This window comes from Panulirus ornatus, chromosome 16, assembly GCF_036320965.1.
Source record: "Panulirus ornatus isolate Po-2019 chromosome 16, ASM3632096v1, whole genome shotgun sequence".
Lineage (NCBI taxonomy): Eukaryota > Metazoa > Arthropoda > Malacostraca > Decapoda > Palinuridae > Panulirus > Panulirus ornatus.
Genome location: NC_092239.1, coordinates 68,312 through 90,819, shown reverse-complemented (window position 1 = coordinate 90,819; position 22,508 = coordinate 68,312). Strand labels below are relative to the sequence as shown.

The 22,508-nt window shown below is 40.3% G+C and overlaps 1 protein-coding gene across 1 annotated transcript; it reads right to left on the bottom strand.

The window, feature by feature from the left end:
- Positions 1–5,084: 5,084 nt before the first annotated feature.
- Positions 5,085–21,269, bottom strand: LOC139754292 (uncharacterized; the record flags this gene model as incomplete). Its single annotated transcript, XM_071671674.1, has 4 exons — positions 5,085–5,217; positions 8,462–8,569; positions 11,876–12,011; positions 21,023–21,269. Coding segments are annotated over 4 exons (624 nt in total), but the record flags the coding sequence as incomplete, so codon positions are not given.
- Between the last annotated feature and the right edge of the window lie 1,239 nt (positions 21,270–22,508).

Sequence of the window (22,508 nt, the reverse complement as noted above, 5' to 3'; positions counted from 1 at the left end):
ACTTTCTTCTTCCACACACTTTACCAAACCCCGTCACCAGCTTCTGCAGTTTCTCACATGAATCCGCCACCAGCGCTGTATCATCAGCGAACAACAACTGACTCACTTCCCAAGCTCTCTCATCCCCAACAGACTTCATATATATATATATATATATATATATATATATATATATATATATATATATATATATATATATATATATATATACATATTTTTTTTTTCTTTTTTTTTTTCATTTTGCTTTGTCGCTGTCTCCCGCGTTTGCGAGGTAGCGCAAGGAAACAGACGAAAGAAATGGCCCAACCCAGCCCCATACACATGTATATACACACACGGCCACACACGCAAATATACATATCTATACATCTCAATGTACACATATATATACACACACAGACACATACATATATACCCATGCACACAATTCACCCTGTCTGCCTTTATTCATTCCCATCGCCACCTCGCCACACATGGAAAACCATCCCCCTCCCCCCTCATGTGTGCGGGGTAGCGCTAGGAAAAGACAACAAAGGCCTCATTCGTTCACACGCAGACTCTAGCTGTCATGCAATAATGCCAGAAACCACAGCTCCCTTTCCACATCCAGGCCCCACACAGCTTTCCATGGTTTACCCCAGACGCTTCACATGCCCTGATTCAATCCACTGACAGCACGTCAACCCGGTATACCACACCGATCCAATTCACTCTATTCCTTGCCCGCCTTTCACCCTCCTGCATGTTCAGGCCCCGATCACTAAAAATCTTTTTCACTCCATCTTTCCACCTCCAATTTGGTCTCCCACTTCTCCTCGTTCCCTCCACCTCCGACACATATATCCTCTTGGTCAATCTCTCCTCACTCATTCACTCCATGTGCCCAAACCATTTCAAAACACCCTCTTCTGCTCTCTCAACCACACTCTTTTTATTTCCACACATCTCTCTTACCCTTACATTACTTACTCGATCAAACCACCTCGCACCACACATTGTCCTCAAACATCTCATTTCCAGCACATCCACCCTCCTGCGCACAACTCTATCCATAGCCCACGCCTCACAACCATACAACATTGTTGGAACCACTATTCCTTCAAACATACCCATTTTTGCTTTCCGAGATAATGTTCTCGACTTCCACACATTCTTCAAGGCTTCCAGGATTTTCGCCCCCTCCCCCACCCTATGATTCACTTCCGCCTCCATGGTTCCATCCGCTGTCAGATCCACTCCCAGATATCTAAAACACTTTACTTCCTCCAGTTTTTCTCCATTCAAACTTACCTCCCAATTGACTTGACCCTCAACCCTACTGTACCTAATAACCTTGCTCTTATTCACATTATACTCTTAACTTTCTTCTTTCACACACTTTACCAAACTCAGTCACCAGCTTCTGCAGTTTCTCACATGAATCAGCCACCAGCGCTGTATCATCAGCGAACAACAACTGACTCACTTCCCAAGCTCTCTCATCCACAACAGACTTCATTCTTGCCCCTCTTTCCAAAACTCTTGCATTCACCTCCCTAACAACCCCATCCATAAACAAATTTAAACAACCATGGAGACATCACACACCCCTGCCGCAAACCTACAATCACTGAGAACCAATCACTTTCCTCTCTTCCTACACGTACACATGCCTTACATCCTCGATATATATATATATATATATATATATATATATATATATATATATATATATATATATATATATATATATATATATATATATATATATATATATATATTATCCCTGGGGACAGGGGATTAAGAATACTTCCCACGTATTCCCTGCGTGTCGTAGAAGGCGACTAAAAGGGGAGGGAGCGGAGGGTTGGAAATCCTCCCCTCTCGTTTATTTTTTTAATTTTCCAAAAGAAGGAACAGAGGGGGCCAGGTGAGGATATTCCAAAAAAGGCCCAGTCCTCTGTTCTTAACGCTACCTCGCTAACGCTGGAAATGGCGAATAGTTTAAAAGAAAAAGAAAGAAGCTGCTGACTGAGTTTGGTAAAGTGTGTGAAAGAAGAAAGTTAAGAGTAAATGTGAATAAGAGCAAGGTAATTAGGCACAGTAGGGTTGAGGGTCAAGTCAATTGGGAGGTAAGTTTGAATGGAGAAAAACTGGAGGAAGTAAAGTGTTTTAGATATCTGGGAGTGGATCTGGCAGCGGATGGAACCATGGAAGCGGAAGTGAATCATAGGGTGGGGGAGGGGGCGAAAATCCTGGGAGCCTTGAAGATAGGGGAGAAAGAATACTTCCCACGTATTCCTGCGTGTCGTAGAAGGCGACTAAAAGGGGAGGGAACGGGGGGCTGGAAATCCTCCCCTCTCGTTTTTTTTTAATTTTCCAAAAGGGAACAGAGAACGAGGCCAGGTGAGGATATTCCCTCAGAGGCCCAGTCCTCTGTTCTTAACGCTACCTTGCTAACGCGGGAAATGGCGAATAGTATGAAAGAAAGATATATATATATATATATACATATATATATATATATATATATATATATATATATATATATATATATATATATATATATATATATATATATATACATATATATATATATATATACATATATATATATATATATATATATATATATATATATATATATATATATATATATATATATATATATATATATATATACACACAGATATATACATATATACACATGTACATAATTCATACTGTCTGCCTTTATTCATTCCCATCGCCACCCCGCCACACATGAGATAACAACCCCACCCCCCCCAGCTCTCTCATCCACAACAGACTGCATACTTGCCCCTCTTTCCAAAACTCTTGCATTCACCTTGCTGATAACCACATCCATAAACAAATTAAACAACCATGGAGACATCACATACCCCTGCCGCAAACCAACATTCACTGAGAACCAATCACTTTCCTCTCTTCCTACACGCACACATGCCTTGCATCCTCGATAAAAACTTTTCACTGCTTCTAACAACTTGCCTCCCACACCATATATTCTTAATATCTTCCACAGAGCATCTCTATCGACTCTATCATATGCCTTCTCCAGATCCATAAATGCTACATACAAATCCATTTGCTTTTCTAAGTATTTCTCACATACATTCTTCAAAGCAAACACCTGATCCATACATGCTCTACCACTTCTGAAACCACACTGCTCTTCCCCAATCTGATGCTCTGTACATGCCTTCACCCTTTCAATTAATACCCTCCCATATAATTTCCCAGGAATACTCGACAATCTTATACCTGTGTAATTTGAGCACTCACTTTTATCCCCTTTGCCTTTGTATAATGGCACTATGCAAGCATTCCGCCAATCCCCAGGCACCTCACCATGAGCCATACATACATTAGATAAGCTTACCAACCAGTCAACAACACAGTCACCCCCATTTTTAACAGATTCCACTGCAATATCATCTTCCTCAAAGCATTTACTACCTCTTCTCTGTTTACCACCTCATTCTCCCTAACCCTCTCACTTTGCACACCACCTCGACCAAAACACCCTTTATCTGCCACTTTATCATCAAACACATTCAACAAACCTTCAAAATACTCACTCCATCTCGTTCTCACATCACCGCTACATGTTATCACCTCCCCATTAGCCCCCATCACTGAAGTTCTCATTTGTTCCCTTGTCTTTCGCACTTTATTTACCTCCTTCCAAAACATCTTTTTATTCTCCCTAAAATTTAATGATACTCTCTCACCCCAACTCTCATTTGCCCTCTTTTTCACCTCTTGCACTTTTCTCTTGACCTCCTGCCTCTTTCTTTTATACATCTCCCAGTCATTTGCATTATTTCCCTGCAATTACCGTCCAAATGCCTCTCTCTTCTCTTTCACTAATAATCTTACTTCTTTATCCCACTACTCACTATCCTTTCTAATCTGCCCACCTCCCACGCTTCTCATGCCACAAGTATCTTTTGCGCAAGCCATCACTGCTTACCTAAATACATCCCATTCCTCCCCCACTCCCCATACGTCGTATTTTCTCACCTTTTTCCATTCTGTGCTCAGTCTCTCCTGGTACTTCCTCACACGAGTCTCCTTCCCAAGCTTACGTACTCTCACCACTCTCTTCATCCCAATATTCACCCTTCTTTTCTGAAAACCTCTACAAATCTTCACCTTCGCCTCCAAAAGATAATGATCAGACATCCCTCCAGTTGCACCTCTCAGAACATTAACATCCAAAAGTCTCTGTTTCGCGCGCCTATCAATTAATAACGCTCTCTGGCCATCTCTCCTACTTACATACGTATACTTATGTATCTCTCTTTTTAAACCAGGTATTCCCAATCACCAGTCCTTTTTCAGCAAATAAATCTACAAGCTCTTCTCCATTTCCATTTACAACACTGAACACACCATGTACACCAATTATTCCCTCAACTGCCACATTAATCACCTTTGCATTCAAATCACCCATCACTATAACCCGGTCTCGTGCATCAAAACTACTAGGAAACATGTATGAAAGATACAGAGATGAGGATAGGAGTACTAGGACTCCGTGTACAAGTGATTACACAGTAGCGCGAAAACATCTTGTTACCATGTTGTATTATGCCAGTAGACGAAAAGAAGTAATGTTTGATCAAGGACTTTCATGTTCCACAAGAGTCTATCATTTCCTTGCCCCTGCGTGGTGCACAGCCTCGAACTTGTATAACGTCTATAAAAGGGAGTCATGGGTTTGTACAATAATGATGTAAGAATATAGATATACGTGGGACATTCATAAATTTAGTATATGACCTGTTCATAACACGGTAGAACTATGTATATATCCTGTAGAATATATATATGCATGATACTTAGATATGATTCAGGAAATCATTTCTATTCATGAAATGAATGTTTCTTCCAAGATCTTTCGCATCTTGTTCGTTTTCCCATATTGACATTCTAACTTCTGAAAGCAATGGCGATTACTCAATGCGTTCGTGAAAACTTCATCTATTTACGTTATTTCTACAAGGGTAAAGATTTTCTTTAAGATATGTTACTTCGTTGAGCACGCTGTCGACTCCATGTTTCCAAGGTCTTGTATCTCAGTCCAACCAGCTGAAGAGCGATATGGGGCATGTCGGGTACATAGAGCGGCAGTTCCCGTGCGACTTGCCGTAGAACTCGGCAGTCACATACTCGTGCATTTCTTCGGACGACGACGACGCTGACGATGCGCTGGAAATAAATTTCTTTGACGTTAGGTCAACTTGAGCCGTATCAATGAATCGTTTATATACATAATGCTAATATATCTAATGTTAATATACCTAAGGTTAATATGGAAATATGGAGAAGAGGATGATCAGTAACAAGCTTTAAACAGAAAATGATGATCATATAAATGTAAGTATACTGATGATCAAGCATGAAGGATATTGACGACCATGAGTAAATATACTGATGATCAAGCATGAAGGATGTTGACGATCATGTGTCAATATACTGATGATCAAGCATGAAGGATGTTGACGACCATGTGTCAATATACTGATGATCAAGCATGAAGGATGTTGACGATCATGTGTAAATATGCTGATGATCAAGCATGAAGGATGTTGACGACCATGTGTCAATATACTGATGATCAAGCATGAAGGATGTTGACGACCATGTGTCAATATACTGATGATCAAGCATGAAGGATGTTGACGACCATGTGTCAATATACTGATGATCAAGCATGAAGGATGTTGACGACCATGTGTCAATATACTGATGATCAAGCATGAAGGATGTTGACGACCATGTGTCAATATACTGATGATCAAGCATGAAGGATGTTGACGACCATGTGTAAATATACTGATGATCAAGCGTGGGGATGCTAATGACCATGTGTAAATAGAATGATGGTCAAGCATGAGGAATGCTGATGACCATGTGCAAGTACATTCATATTTGATATGAAGGATGACAATGACTATTTATAAATATACTGACGCTCAATCATTAAAGGATGCTGATGTCCATGTATATGTAATGTATATGTAAATATATTGATGATCAATTAAAAGGCTGCTGATGACCATGTATAAGTATATTGATGATCAAGCTTGAAAGATGTTGATGACCATGTATATGTACGTATATTGTTGATCAATCATAAAGGATGCTGATGACCGTGTGTAGATATACTGATGATCAAGTATGAAGGATACTGATGACCATTTGTAAGTAAACTGTTGATCAAGAATGAGGGTTACTTGTTACCATGTATATTTAAGTATACTGATGATAAAGCACGAAGGATATTGATGGCCACGTGTAAGTAAATTGATGATCAAGCATGATGGAAAGTGATGACCATTTGTAAGTATGTTGAAGATGATCAAGAATGAAGGATGCTGATGACCATGTATATGCAAGTATATTGATGATCAGGCATTAAGGATGCCGATGACCATGCATGAATATATTGATGATCAAGTGTGAAATGTGCTGATGACCATGTGTTAGTGTACTGATGATCAAGCATGAAGGTTGCTGATAGCCAAGTTCATGTAAGTATAGTGATGATAAAGTATTATGGATGCTGATGACCATCTTTATGACAATGATCAAGTATGAAGGATACTGATGACATGTATATGTTAGTATATCGTTGATCAAGCGTGAAGGATGCTGATGACTATGTGTAGGTATATTGATAATTAAGATTTAAGTTAGCTGATGACCATGTATACGTAAGGACATTGATGATCAAGCAGTAAGGGTGCTGATAAAAATGTGTGAGTATATTGATGATCAGACATGAACGATTCTTAAGATCATGTGTAAATATATTGATTATCAAGCCTGAAGGAAGCTGATGACCATGTATATGTAAGTATACTCATGGTCAAGCGTTAAGGATGTTGACGATCATGTATAAGTATATTGATGATCAAGTATAAAGGTTGCTGATGACCTTATGTAAGTATATTGATGATCAAGCATGATGGATGCTGGTAACCGTATGTAGATATAGTGATCAAGTATGAAGGATGTTGATGACACGTATAAATATATTGATGACCAAGCATGAAGTATGGCGATTAACATGTATTAGTTATATTGATAATCAAGCATGATGATTGCTGATGACTATGTATACAAGAATGTTGATGATCAACCGTTAAGGATGCCAATGGCGATGTGCAAGTATAATAATGATCAAGTATAATGGATGTTGGTGATCATTATAAGTATAATGAGGACCAAGCATGAATGATGCTATGACTATGTATATGCAAGTTGTTTGATGATCAAGCATTAAGGACGCTGATGACCATACGTATGAGCACTGATGATCAAGCTTGAAATATGCTGAAGATCATGTATGTGTGAGTATATTGATGAGTCAGCATTAAGGATGCTGATGATCATGTGTATGCATATTGATGATCGAAGAGTAAGGATGCTGATAACTATGTATAAGTATATTGGTGATCGAGCTTGAAGGTTGATAGCCAGGTGTGAAGGAGAGTGATAGCCAATCATGAAGGGGATGGTAGCAAAAGCTTGAAAAAGGAGGATAATAGCCAAGCCTAAAGTAGGGTGACAGTAGAGCGTGAAGGAAGGTGATAGCCAAGCACGGAGGAGGGTGATAGTCAAGCACGAAGGAGGGAGATGGCCAAGCATGAAGAATAGAGATAGCCAAGCATGAAACAGGATGGTAGCCAGCATGAAGGATGGAGATTGCCAAACATGAAGGAGGGTGGTGAACAAGCATGAAGTATGATGATGAACAAATTGATGGGAAGACTGAACGTAAAGATGGTGACGACCAAGTATATAAGGAAATCATAAATATGGATGAAGTGTGGACATCACAAAGCATAAAGGCTTTTAACGTACCATGGATATTGAGAAACAATCATAAAGTTTTTTAAGAAAGCATAAAAGCTGTTAACGAAGCATAAATGGCATTAGCCAATTATAAAAGTAGGTATATTGCATTAAGGTTCTTAATCAAACATAAAGGTAGTTAACCAATGATAAAGGACGAAGGATGTTAATGACCAAGCATGAAGGATAATGACGAATCATGAAGGATGGTGATAACCAAGCATGAAGGACGATGCTGATCAATCATGAAGGATGTGATGAATAAGTATGAAGGAAGGTGATGACCAAGCATGAAGAATAGTGATATCAAAGAATAAAGGATGATGATGACCAAGCATGAAAAATAGTCATGACCAAGCATGAATAATGGTGATGGCCAATCTTGAAGGATTACGGAGCATAAAGGATGATGATAATCAAGAATGAGGGATAGTGATGATCAAGTTAGAAGGATAGTGATAACGAGGTATGAAGGATGATGATGACCAAGCATGAAGGATGGTAATGTCCAAGCACGAAGGATTGACGATGACCAAACATGAAGGGTAATAAAGCAAGAAGAGTGGTGATGACTAGTAGTCCTGATACTCACACGAGAATGGTGGAAATGACCTCACCCAGGATGCCAGCGCCCATCAGGTGAGTTTGAGCATGTTCACACACTGCTCGCAGCACGCACGCTCTCCCGTCCGCCCCGAATCTGTCGAAATCCAAGTTGTTCAAAACAATTTTGTCGCGGTAGCTTGGCCTTGATAAAGACTTATGTCCATAGCGGGAGCTTTCGACATTAAGAAGAAATAAACAAAAAGGAAGAGAGAGAAAAAAAAGCGTTGGAGTAGAGTGTTCTTTCACATGAAGGAAACTTTTTTAATATACTTTTCTTTTTTTGCTTGCTCATCCACTTTTGTAATCTTTACCATCTTCAACAACGGGCATGTAATCTCACAAACACCCTCTCAAACCTCTTCTTGACGGCTCTTCATGTACCTTACTAATCAATATCTTAATTCGTCAGAAACAGGTTAATTTTATTCTTGTTTTTCATGTCCCATTGAAGTTTGATAATAAGAGCCTTATATAAAGATTTCCGAGAAAAGTGAGATAAGAACCAGAGAGAATGTCATGTAATGGCAGGTGTATTAAGATGATGAAGAGGCTCATTGACGACATATTGTTTAGAGGCTGCTAAAAAGGTGTGCGGTGGTGGAAATATACTTTAGGGAAAGAAGGGTACACTATAATGGAATGATAGAAAATAAGAATGAATAAAACAAAATCTACCAGAAATTTGAACAGTCTCTCTTATCATACAAAATCATAAGTCTTTGTTTAATGTCTGCATAAACCATATCCTCAGTCAATCTATTCCTTTCATTCGTCACTCGTGTACAGTAAAATAATTTCTTTATATTTTTCTATTTATCTTATTTTTTGCATATTTCTTGCTTACTTTCATGTTACTTCTTTTGGTTGCTCTATCCCTGCATCTCTCGAAGAGCTGTTCACTATCCACGTCATCGATCTGTTTCAAAACTTAAGGTTGTGAACAGGTCATCCTTCACTGTTCCCTTTTCCAAGGTGGGTAAATCTGAATAGATTTTTTCTATAACTTGCTCTCTTAATTCTGGTACCATCTTTGTTGCCTTTCTCTGCACCTTTTATATATCAGTTCTATGTGCTTCTTTGAGCGTTGTGACCAAACTTTACGATATTATAGTTTTGGTCTAATGTAGAATAAGCTTGCTAAATAATTCCTTGTCCATTCACTTGAAAGCAGTTCTGGAATTTTTCTGAAGACAATTTGTGTCCTTTAATGTGGGACTGGTGACAGCTTAGGGATGTTGTCGACTCCCAGTTACGAATTTATGGAAAAGTTTTAAATCTTCTCTTGCCTTGTCCAAAACATTGTTTTCAAAAATCATTTGTTCCTCCTATCTTATTCTGGTCTGCTCATTCCTTGCTCACTTATACCTTGCAAATGCTGACTGGCCCAGCGCAGTCTATACCTTAGTTACTGCTCATCTCGAAGCTCGTTTGTTTTTGACATCTTTTATTGAACCATTCTTCCTCGTTTTTACTATTCCCTCTGTACTGAAATCTAGTGGTATTCACGTTCTTACTCCACTGTAATTGCACAAAATCTCTCGCAACAAATGCCTGGTTCCTGGCCACTGATCTCCATTTCCCAGTCTTTGTTACAATAGGAATTGTTTAGGTTTGTATAGTTTTTACGATAATACCTACTCTTTATGTCTTGTTCCATCATTGTTCTTTGATATAATCATTTGCTAGATCGTCAAACTTTGACCTCACATGATTTTTTTTTCAGATTTATGTATCAAGATAACATTCTCCATATCCATGCTAGTATGTGTAAAGATAAGAGCATGTTGGTAAGGGCAATTATCATGTATACACTAAAAACTTATCTCTATGACTTCCCATCACCATGAGAATTCAGATTTCTCCAGTCTTTCTCTTTATGATTCGCGCGCGCTTGCGTGTGTGTATGTGTGTGTGTGTGTGTGTGTGTGTGTGTGTGTGTATGTGTGTGTGTGTGTGTGTGTGTGTGTGTTGTGTGTGTGTGTGAGTGTGTGTGTGTGTGATTACCAACTTGTAATTGCTTGCTCGTTCAGTACGGTAGGGGATTCTACGTACGTGGTGCCCCATCATCCGAATTTTCTTTACTATCCTACAACTTTCCGAATTTCTGTGTAATGTCCACAATCACAGTTTCATCATATAGCTTCATCCTTTCACCCACACCTATGATACTGCACATGTGCCTACTTACCTTTTTTTTCTTAATAAGTTTCCTTTGCTGCTTTTCTTCGTATTTTTCAAAGAACTGTACTTTCGACACAGTGTTACTTAGAATCTTGAAGGTAGTGATCAAATCTCCCAATTTCTCCTATTTATCATAGTAACTTGCCGGTCTTATTTCTGTTATAGTGTTTGCTGATCTCCTATGGTCCTTTTATATTAAATATATTTTTTTCCTTAAATGTGATGACCATTTTGTGATGAATACTCTAATCTAGGCCTAAGAAAAGCAGCAAGTAGTTTATTGGACAATTTTTTTTTATTCAATGACAGACTTGGCAAGGGTAGAATATGCCTCGGTCAAGGCCATCTTAGGTGAAAAAATGAGACAATAAGAACTGAAAAAGGAAATTAATCAGGGCTCACATTTATCTTACACCTGACTTTCAAAGGCTGAGGGCTCTAGGAAGAGGAAAGAGGAAAGATAAGAATAAATTACTCAGCTTCACTGTTCGAGGAAAGAAGTAGGATGTAGCGGTCAATCCTCTTGTGGTCAGTTTCCATATGTAAGCTATGCAAAAAACAGCCGGACACGTGCAACAGGTTCAAGTCTTCGTCTTAGGTACACATACGGACAGCTCACGAGAGCAGTGACCAATTTAATACTTGAAGAACACGGTGAAGAAAGCAACATCGTGGCGGACAGAAAGGGAAAGTAATCGAGAAATTAATGAGACAGGAAATTTTTGATTTAATACTCACTAATATGAAGGTGGACGAAGTATCATTCGAAATGGGTCAGCATTACTCTATATTAAGGCGAATGAAATCCCTTTACATGTAGACTAGCTTTTCACAAGAGAAATGATAAAGACACCCACAGAGCACTCCAGGTTTTTGGAATGCAAATCTTTGTGATGTAGAATACACGGGGTTTTCTTTGCAGTCAAATACATTCATTTTTGGACTGAGATCATTTTCCCATCGTGCAGAGTTCATATGCTGATGGAAATTGTCTTACCTGTCAATGAACGCACCCTTTCAAATTATGAACTGTGACTTCACTGCAAAAAAAGACTATCTATTAAATAATCATTTTTTACTTATACAAAGATTATTTTTTTGAACAATGTTCGCCGACTCAAAATGAACACTTTTGTGAGCAATGATCCTTTAGTTAGACACAAAATAGATACGCACTTCCTGAAAAGGATCTCTTCCTTTTCATAGAACGATTACTTACTTATCAAATAATCCTTCGATAACGCCATAAAGATGAAAACGATCGTCTTTATGACTCTGGCCACGACCCAAAAAGTTCGAAGTAGTGAGGTTGGGCAGCTTGAAGCGGTAGGGCACGTCCAACGTGAAGGGAATGGCTGGGAAGGGAGAATCCGGATGGCTAAAGTTAAGTTATATTTCATATAGTGTAGATTTGTTTATATATATATATATATATATATATATATATATATATATATATATATATATATATATATATATATATATATATATATATATATATATATATATGAATCATCCACCAGCGCTGTATCATCAGCGAACAACAACTGACTCACTTCCCAAGCTCTCTCATCCCCAACAGACTTCATACTTGCCCCTCTTTCCAAAACTCTTGCATTCGCCTTCCTAACAACCCCATCCATAAACAAATTAAACAACCATGGAGACATCACACACCCCTGCCGCAAACCTACATTCACTGAGAACCAATCACTTTCCTCTCTTCCTACACGTACACATGCCTTACATCCTCGATAAAAACTTTTCACTGCTTCTAACAACTTGCCTCCCACACCATATATTCTTAATACCTTCCACAGAGCATCTCTATCAACTCTATCATATGCCTTCTGCAGAAGCTGGTGACTGAGTTTGGTAAAGTGTGTGAAAGAAGAAAGTTAAGTGTAAATGTGAATAAGAGCAAGGTAATTAGGTACAGTAGGGTTGAGGGTCAAGTCAATTGGGAGGTAAGTTTGAATGGAGAAAAACTGGAGGAAGTAAAGTGTTTTAGATATCTGGGAGTGGATCTGGCAGCGGATGGAACCATGGAAGCGGAAGTGGATCATAGGGTGGGGGAGGGGGCGAAAATCCTGGGAGCCTTGAAGAATGTGTGGAAGTCGAGAACATTATCTCGGAAAGCAAAAATGGGTATGTTTGAAGGAATAGTAGTTCCAACAATGTTGTATGGTTGCGAGGCGTGGGCTATGGATAGAGTTGTGCGCAGGAGGATGGATGTGCTGGAAATGAGATGTTTGAGGACAATGTGTGGTGTGAGGTGGTTTGATCGAGTAAGTAACGTAAGGGTAAGAGAGATGTGTGGAAATAAAAAGAGCGTGGTTGAGAGAGCAGAAAAGGGTGTTTTGAAATGGTTTGGGCACATGGAGAGAATGAGTGAAGAAAGATTGACCAAGAGGATATATGTGTCGGAGGTGGAGGGAACGAGGAGAAGTGGGAGACCAGATTGGAGGTGGAAAGATGGAGTGAAAAAGATTTTGTGTGATCGGGGCCTGAACATGCAGGAGGGTGAAAGGAGGGCAAGGAACAGAGTGAATTGGATCGATGTGGTATACCGGGGTTGACATGCTGTCAGTGGATTGAATCAGGGCATGTGAAGCGTCTGGGGTAAATCATGGAAAGCTGTGTAGGTATGTATATTTGCGTGTGTGGACGTATGTATATACATGTGTATGGGGGTGGGTTGGGCCATTTCTTTTGTCTGTTTCCTTGCGCTACCTCGCAAACGCGGGAGACAGCGACAAAGCAAAAAAAAAAAAAAAAAAAAAATATATATATATATATATATATATATATATATATATATATATATATATATATATATATATATATATATATATATATATTTTTTTTTTATTTATTTATTATTCATTTTGCTTTGTCGCTGTCTCCTGCGTTAGTGAGGTAGCGCAAGGAAACAGACGAAAGAATGGCCCAACCCGCCCACATACACATGTATATACATACACGTCCACACACGCAAATATACATACCTATACATCTCAATGTACACATATATATACACACACAGACATATACCTATATACAAATGTACATAATTCATACTGTCTGCCTTTATTTGTTCCCATCGCCACCTCGCCACACATGGAATAACAGCCCCCTCCCCCCTCATGTGTGCGAGGTAGCGCTAGGAAAAGACACAAAAGGCCTCATTCATTCACACTCAGTCTCTAGCTGTCATGTAATAATGCACCGAAACCACAGCTCCCTTTCCACATCCAGGCCCCACAGAACTTTCCATGGTTTACCCCAGACGCTTCACATGCCCTGGGTCAATCCATTGACAGCACGTCAACCCCGGTATACCACATCGTTCCAATTCACTCTATTCCTTGCCCTCCTTTCACCCTCCTGCATGTTCAGGCCCCGATCACTCAAAATCTTTTTCACTCCATCTTTCCACCTCCAATTTGGTCTCCCACTTCTCCTCGTTCCCTCCACCTCTGACACATATATCCTCTTGGTCAATCTTTCCTCACTCATTCTCTCCATGTGACCAAACCATTTCAAAACACCCTCTTCTGCTCTCTCATCCACACTCTTTTTATTTCCACACATCTCTCTTACCCTTACATTACTTACTCGATCAAACCACCTCACACCACATATTGCCCTCAAACATCTCATTTCCAGCACATCCACCCTCCTGCGCACAACTCTATCCATAGCCCACGCCTCGCAACCATACAACATTGTTGGAACCACTATTCCTTCAAACATACCCATTTTTGCTTTCCGAGATAATGTTCTCGACTTCCACACATTCTTCAAGTCTCCCAGAACTTTCGCCCCCTCCTCCACCCTATGATTCACTTCCGCTTCCATGGTTCCATCCGCTGCCAGATCCACTCCCAGATATCTAAAACACTTTACTTCCTCCAGTTTTTCTCCATTGAAACTTACCTCTCAATTGATTTGACCCTCAACCCTACTGTACCTAATAACCTTGCTCTTATTCACATTTACACTTAACTTTCTTCTTTCACACACTTTACCAAACTCAGTCACTAGCTTCTGCAGTTTCTTACATGAATCAGCCACCAGCGCTGTATCATCAACGAACAACAACTGACTCACTTCCCAAGCTCTCTCATCCACAACAGACTGCATACTTGCCCCTCTTTCCAAAACTCTTGCATTCACCTCCCTAACAACCCCATCCATAAACAAATCAAACAACCATGGAGACATCACACACCCCTGCCGCAAACCTACATTCACTGAGAACCAATCACTTTCCTCTCTTCCTACACGTACACATGCTTTACGTCCTCGAAAAAAAACTTTTCACTGCTTCTGACAACTTGCCTCCCACACCATATATTCTTAAAACCTTCCACAGAGCATCTCTATCAACTCTATCATATGCCTTCTCCAGATCCATAAATGCTACATACAAATCCATTTGTTTTTTAAGTATTTCTCACATACATTCTTCAAAGCAAACACCTGATCCACACATCCTCTACCACTTCTGAAACCACACTGCTCTTCCCCGATCTGATGCTCTGCACATACCCTTCACCCTCTCAATCAATACCCTCCCATATAACTTACCAGGAATACTCAACAGACTTATACCTCTGTAATTTTAGCACTCACTCTTATCCCCTGTGCCTTTGTACAATGGCATTATGCAAGCATTCCGCCAATCCTCAGGCACCTCACCATGAATCATACATACATTAAATAAGCTTACCAATCAGTCAACAATACAGTCACCCCCTTTTTTAATAAATTCCACTGCAATACCATCCAAACCTGCTGCCTTGCCGGCTTTTATCTTCCGCAAAGCTTTTACTACCTCTTCTCTATTTACCAAATCATTTTCCCTCACCCTCTCACTTTGCACACCACCTCGACCAAAACACCCTATATCTGCCACTCTATCATCAAACATTCAACAAACCTTTAAAATTCTCACTCCATCTCCTTCTCACATCACCACTACTTGTTATCACCTCCCCATTAGCCCCCTTCACTGAAGTTCCCATTTGTTCCCTTGTCTTACGCACTTTATTTACCTCCTTCCAAAACATCTTTTTATTCTCCCTGAAATTTAATGATACTCTCTCACCCCAACTCTCATTTGCCCTCTTTTTCAACTCTTGCACTTTTCTCTTGACCTCCTGCCTCTTTCTTTTATACCTCTCCCACTCATTTGCATTTTTTCCCTGCAAGAATCGTCCAAATGCCTCTCTCTTCTCTTTCACTAATAATCTTACTTCTTCATCCCACCACTCACCACCTTTTCTAATCAACCCACCTCCCACGCTTCTCATGCCACAAGCATCTTTTGCGCAAGCCATCACTGCTTCCCTGAATACATCCCATTCCTCCCCCACTCCCCTTACCTCCTTTGTTCTCACCTTTTTCCATTCTGTACTCAGTCTCTCCTGGTACTTCCTCACACAAGTCTCCTTCCCAAGCTCACTTACTCTCACCACTCTCTTCACCCCAACATTCTCTCTTCTTTTCTGAAAACCCCCACAAATCTTCACCTTCGCCTCCATAAGATAATGATCAGACATCCCTCCAGTTGCACCTCTCAGCACATTAACATCTAAAAGTCTCTCTTTCGTGCGTCTATCAATTAACACGTAATCCAATAACGCTCTCTGGCCATCTCTCCTACTTACATACGTATGCTTATGTATATCTCGCTTTTTAAACCAGGTATTCCCAATCACCAGTCCTTTTTCAGCACATAAATCTACAAGCTCTTCACCATTTCCATTTACAACACTGAACACCCCATGTATACCAATTATTCCCTCAACTGCCACATTACTCACCCATATATATATATATATATATATATATATATATATATATATATATATATATATATATATATATATATATATATATATATATATATATATTCTCCATTTCCCGCGTTAGCGAGGTATCGTTAATAACAGAGGACTGAGCCTTAAAGGGAATATCCTCACTTGGCCTCCTTCTCTGTTCCTTCTTTTCGAAAATTTAAAACAAGAGGGGAGGATTTCCAGCCCCCCGCTCCCTCCCCTATTAGTCGCCTTCTACGACACACAGGGAACACGTGGGAAGTATTCTTTCTCCCCTATCCCCAGGGATAATTACTTGGACAATTGGACAATCTCTTGTTTACCAAATGGCGTCCTCGCTACGTCTCTTCGTTGTACATCAGCTGACTGTTATATTTCATACTTGTATCTCGCCTGATGTTGTGATTATTACACGAAAGTGCACTTGGGAACTTATCGTGTTTCATTTTGCCCGCGGACTCATATAAATACCTATACATCTCAACGTATACATATATATATACACACACACAGACATATACATATATACACATGTATATGATTAATACTGTCTGCCCTTATTAATTCCCGTCGCCATCCCGCCACACATGAAATGACAACCCCTCCCCCCCGTATGTGCGCGAGGTAGCGCTAGGAAAAGACAACAAAGGCCATATTCGTTCACACTCAGTCTCTCGCTGTCATGTATAATGCACCGAAACCACAGCTCCCTTTCCACATCCAGGCCCCACAAAACTTTTCATGGTTTACCCCACATGCTTCACATGCCCTGATTTAATCCATTGATAGCACGTGGACACCGGTATACCACCCTCCTGCATGTTCAGGCCCCGATCACTCAAAATCTTTTTCACTCCATCTTTCCACCTCAAATTTGGTCTCCCACCTCTCCTCGTTCCCTTCACCTCTGACACATATATCCTCTTTGTCAATCTTTCCTCACTCATTCTTTCCATGTGACCAAAACATTTCAAAACACAATCTTCTGCTCTCTCAACCACACTCTTTTTATTACCACACATCTCTCTTACCCTTCATTACTACTCGATCAAACCACCTCACACCACATATTGTCCTCAAACATCTCATTTCCAGCTCAGCCACCATCCACCGCACAACTCTATCTATAGCCCACGCCTCGCAACCATAAAACATTGTTGGAGCCACTATTCCTTCAAACATACCCATTTTTGCTTTCCAAGATAACGTTCTCGACTTCCACACATTTTTCAACGCTCCCAGAACTTTCGCCCCCTCCTCTACCCTATCTATTATTTACTTCCGCTTACATGGTTCCATCCGCTACCAAATCCACTCCCAGATATCCAAAACACTCCACTTCCTCCAGTTTTTCTCCATTCAAACTCACCTCCCAACTGACTTGTCTCTCAACCCTACTGTACCTAATAACCTTTGCTCTTATTCACATTTACTCTCAGCTTTCTCCTTTCACACACTTTACCAAACTCAGTCACCAGCTTCTGCAGTTTCTCAACCGAATCAGCCACCAGCGGTGTATCATCAGCGAACAACAACTGACTCACTTCCCAAGCTCTCCCATCCACAACAGACTGCATACTTGCCCCTCTTTCCAAAATTCTTGCATTTACCTCTCGAACAACCCCATCTATAAACAAATCAAACAACCATGGAGACATCACACACCCCTGCCGCAATCCAACATTCACTGAGAACCAATCACTTTCCTCTCTTCCTACTCGTACACATGCCTTACATCCTCGATAAAAACTTTTCACTGCTTCTAACAACTTGCCTCCCACATCATGTATTCTTAATATCTTCCACAGAGCATCTCTATCAACTCTATCATATGCCTTCTCCAGATCCATAAATGCTACATACAAATCCATTTGCTTTTCTAAGTATTTCTCACATACATTCTTCAAAGCAAACACCTGATCCACACATCCTCTACCACTTCTGAAACCACACTGCTCTTCCCCAATCTGATGCTCTGTACATGCCTTCACCCTCTCAATTAATACCCTCCCATATAATTTCCCATGAATACTCAACAGACTTATACCTCCGTAATTTGAGCACTGACTCTTGTCCCCTTTGTCTTTGTAAAATGGCACTATGCACGCATTCCGCCAATCCTCAGGCACCTCACCATGGGTCATATATACAATGAATAACCTTACTAACCAGTCAACAATACAGTCGCCCCCTTTTTTAATAAATTCCACTGCATTACCATCCAAACCCGCTGCCTTGCCGGCTTTCATCTTCCGTAAAGCTTTTACTACCTCTTCTCTGTTTACCACCTCATTCTCCCTAACCCTCTCACTTTGCACACCACTTCGACCAAAACATCCTATATCTGCCACTCTATCAACAAACACACTCAGCAAACCTTCAAAACATTCACTCCATCTCACATCACCACTACTTGTTATCACCTCCCCATTAGCCCCCTTCACTGAAGTTCCCATTTGTTCCCTTGTCTTACGCACTTTATTTACCTCCTTCCAAAACATCTTTTTATTCTCCCTGAAATTTAATGATACTCTCTCACCCCAACTCTCATTTGCCCTCTTTTTCACCTCTTGCACCTTTCTCTTGACCTCCTGCCTCTTTCTTTTATACATCTCCCAGTCATTTGCATTATTTCCCTGCAAAAATCGTCCAAATGCCTCTCTCTTTTCTTTCACTAATAATCTTACTTCTCTATCCCACTACTCACTACCCTTTCTAATCTGCCCACCACCCACCTTCTCAAGCCACAAGCATCTTTTGCGCAAGACATCACTGCTTCCCTAAATACATCCCATTCTTCCCCCACTCCCCTTACGTCCTTTGTTCTCGCCTTTTTCCATTCTGTACTCAGTCTCTCCTGGCACTTCCTCACAGAAGTCTCCTTCTCAAGCTCACTTACTCCCACCATTCTTTTCACCCCAACATTCTCTCTTCTTTTCTGAAAACATCTACAAATCTTCACCTTCGCCTGCACAAGATAATGATCAGACATCCCTCCAGTTGCACCTCTCAGCACATTAACATCCAAAAGTCTTTCTTTCGCGCGCCTATCAATTAACACGTATTTATATACGTATATATATATATATATATATATATATATATATATATATATATATATATATATATATATATATATATATATATATATATATATATATATATATATATATATATATATATATATATCGACTTACCGACGATTCCACTGACGAATATGATCTGTAAAGTTCTAGAAAAGGTATTCAGAAGGGAAATGGATGACTTTATGAAAAAGAGAAGATATTTGAGTTAGGGACGGCAAGATTGTAAGGAAAAAGAGGTCGACTCTGAAAAAAACCTAGATTTCTATGAGTGAACTCTGTCTCGAACGAATGGGAAGGCTGAATGGAAAAGGAATAAAGGGGACTCCTTCAAAGGATGCATGTCAGAGGAGCCCTCTGGAATTAGGTTGAGATTCTCAAGGGAGTGCTACAGGTTTCTGTTCTGGGACCATTACTCTTCTTAGTCTTTACAAATAATTTCCCAGAAAGGTATGGACTCCTATCTGAATATCTTTTAAGATGATGCTGCGGTCATGAAGAAAGGCAAAAAACTTGGAGGATTGTATAAATTTACTAGGTGATCTTGACAAAATCCAGAGTTGGTCTGGTGCGTAGTTGACGAATATCTACTCGATTAAATGTAAAGAAATGAGGACGAATGACTGCGAAAGGCCTCGATATGATTGCATCTAGCAGGAAACAAGCTGCAGGAATCCGTTTAAGAGAAAGATTTTGGAGTCGACATTATGTCTAACTTGTAGCTAGAATCCAGATTTTGGAAAATTTAAGGACAGTGAGTGCTTGATAATACACAGTAGAATAGCAGCAAGTTCATGGATAAGGAAATACGTAACAACCTTTTTATATCAAACAGAAGAAAAAACTGGAAAAGACATAAGTTTGATCATTGCACCTAAAGAATCAAAAAGAGCTAATATGAAAAGTCCAGAGGAGAGCAACAAAAATGGTAACTAATCATGAGGGCTTTATTACAAGGAAAAGATATTGACAAAGCTTTCCCACCTCGGAAGAAAGAGTGAGGGGTGACCTGATCATAACCTGTAAGTCGTTATAACAGATCGACGATGAAGATAGTGAACAGTTCATCGAGAGATTGGGGGACAGAATGACCAGAGAACCTAACAAGAAATTAAGTAAGATTTTTTTCAAAGATGTTAGAAAGTACACTCAGTATAAGAATGATGGAAAATAAAATAATATGGCTGAAGACATTGTTAATGCAGACAGTGCACAAAAATTTAAGAAGTTGTTGGATATAGTGTTCGAGAGATGGGGAGCCACGAATATAATACTCCATCGTACACTAGAAATAGATATCTACACACACCCACCTTCCCCCCCCCCCCCCCCCCCCCCCCACACACACACACACACACACACACACACACACGACTAGCTCCCCACATCTTTTAGTAGCCACACCCTCCGCCCCTACCGCCTGTTTTAGACACTCACTGACCCCCGCTGGTGCGGTGATTGGGATGGTAAGGTAGAACTCGACCTCGAAGATGCTTCCCGAAGGCCAGACGAGGGTAGCTCTCTTTTTCCTGGACCTAGTTGGTGTAGTGCCCAGCTTGGACCTGGTTGGTGTCGTATTCTGCCTGACTCTGGACGGCGTTGTTTTATGTCTTGATTTGTAAGTAATCAGCTCCCTTCCTCCGTCCTCGAGCAGCAGTTCCGATAGCCGACGAGTCTGTGTTATCTGTGATGAGAAACAGACGTGGTGTATACAGTGATCTATCTTAGAGATAAGATGCATCGCTTGGACGACAGATGGAAGAGGCCAAGTGTGTACCGCGATGTATTGTTAAGATGCATCACTAGGACGACACATGATAAAGGAGTGAGTGTGTACTGCGATGTATTGTAAAGATAAGACGCATCGCTAAGGTGACAGATGATAAAGAAAACAGGTGTGAACTGTGATGTATTGTGGAGATAATATGCGTCACTAGGACGACAGATAAGAAAACGTCGCTAGGACGACAGATTAGAAAGAGACGAGGTGTGTACTATGATCTATTGTAAAGATAAGATGTGTCGAAAGGACAACAGACGAGAGAGATATATGTATACTGTGACATATTTTGGAGATGACACAGACATATACATAAATACACATGTACATAGTCATACTTGCTGCCTTCATCCATTCTCGTCGCCACCCCGCCACACATGAAATAGCATACCCCCTGCGAGGTAGCGCTACGAAAAGACAAAAAAGGCCACATTCGTTCACACTCAGTCTCTAGCTGTCATGTGCGATACACACACACACACACACACACACACACACATATATATATATATATATATATATATATATTTTTTTTTTTTTTTTTTTTTATACTTTGTCGCTGTCTCCCGCGTTTGCGAGGTAGCGCAAGGAAACAGACGAAAGAAATGGCCCAACCCCCCCCCCCCATACACATGTACATACACACGTCCACACACGCAAATATACATACCTACACAGCTTTCCATGGTTTACCCCAGACGCTTCACATGCCTTGCTTCAATCCACTGACAGCACGTCAAGCCCTGTATACCACATGACTCCAATTCACTCTATTTCTTGCCCTCCTTTCACCCTCCTGCATGTTCAGGCCCCGATCACACAAAATCTTTTTCACTCCATCTTTCCACCTCCAATTTGGTCTCCCTCTTCTCCTCGTTCCCTCCACCTCCGACACATATATCCTCTTGGTCAATCTCTCCTCACTCATTCTCTCCATGTGCCCAAACCATTTCAAAACACCCTCTTCTGCTCTCTCAACCACGCTCTTTTTATTTCCACACATCTCTCTTACCCTTACGTTACTTACTCGATCAAACCACCTCACACCACACATTGTCCTCAAACATCTCATTTCCAGCACATCCATCCTCCTGCGCACATCTCTATCCATAGCCCACGCCTCGCAACCATACAGCATTGTGG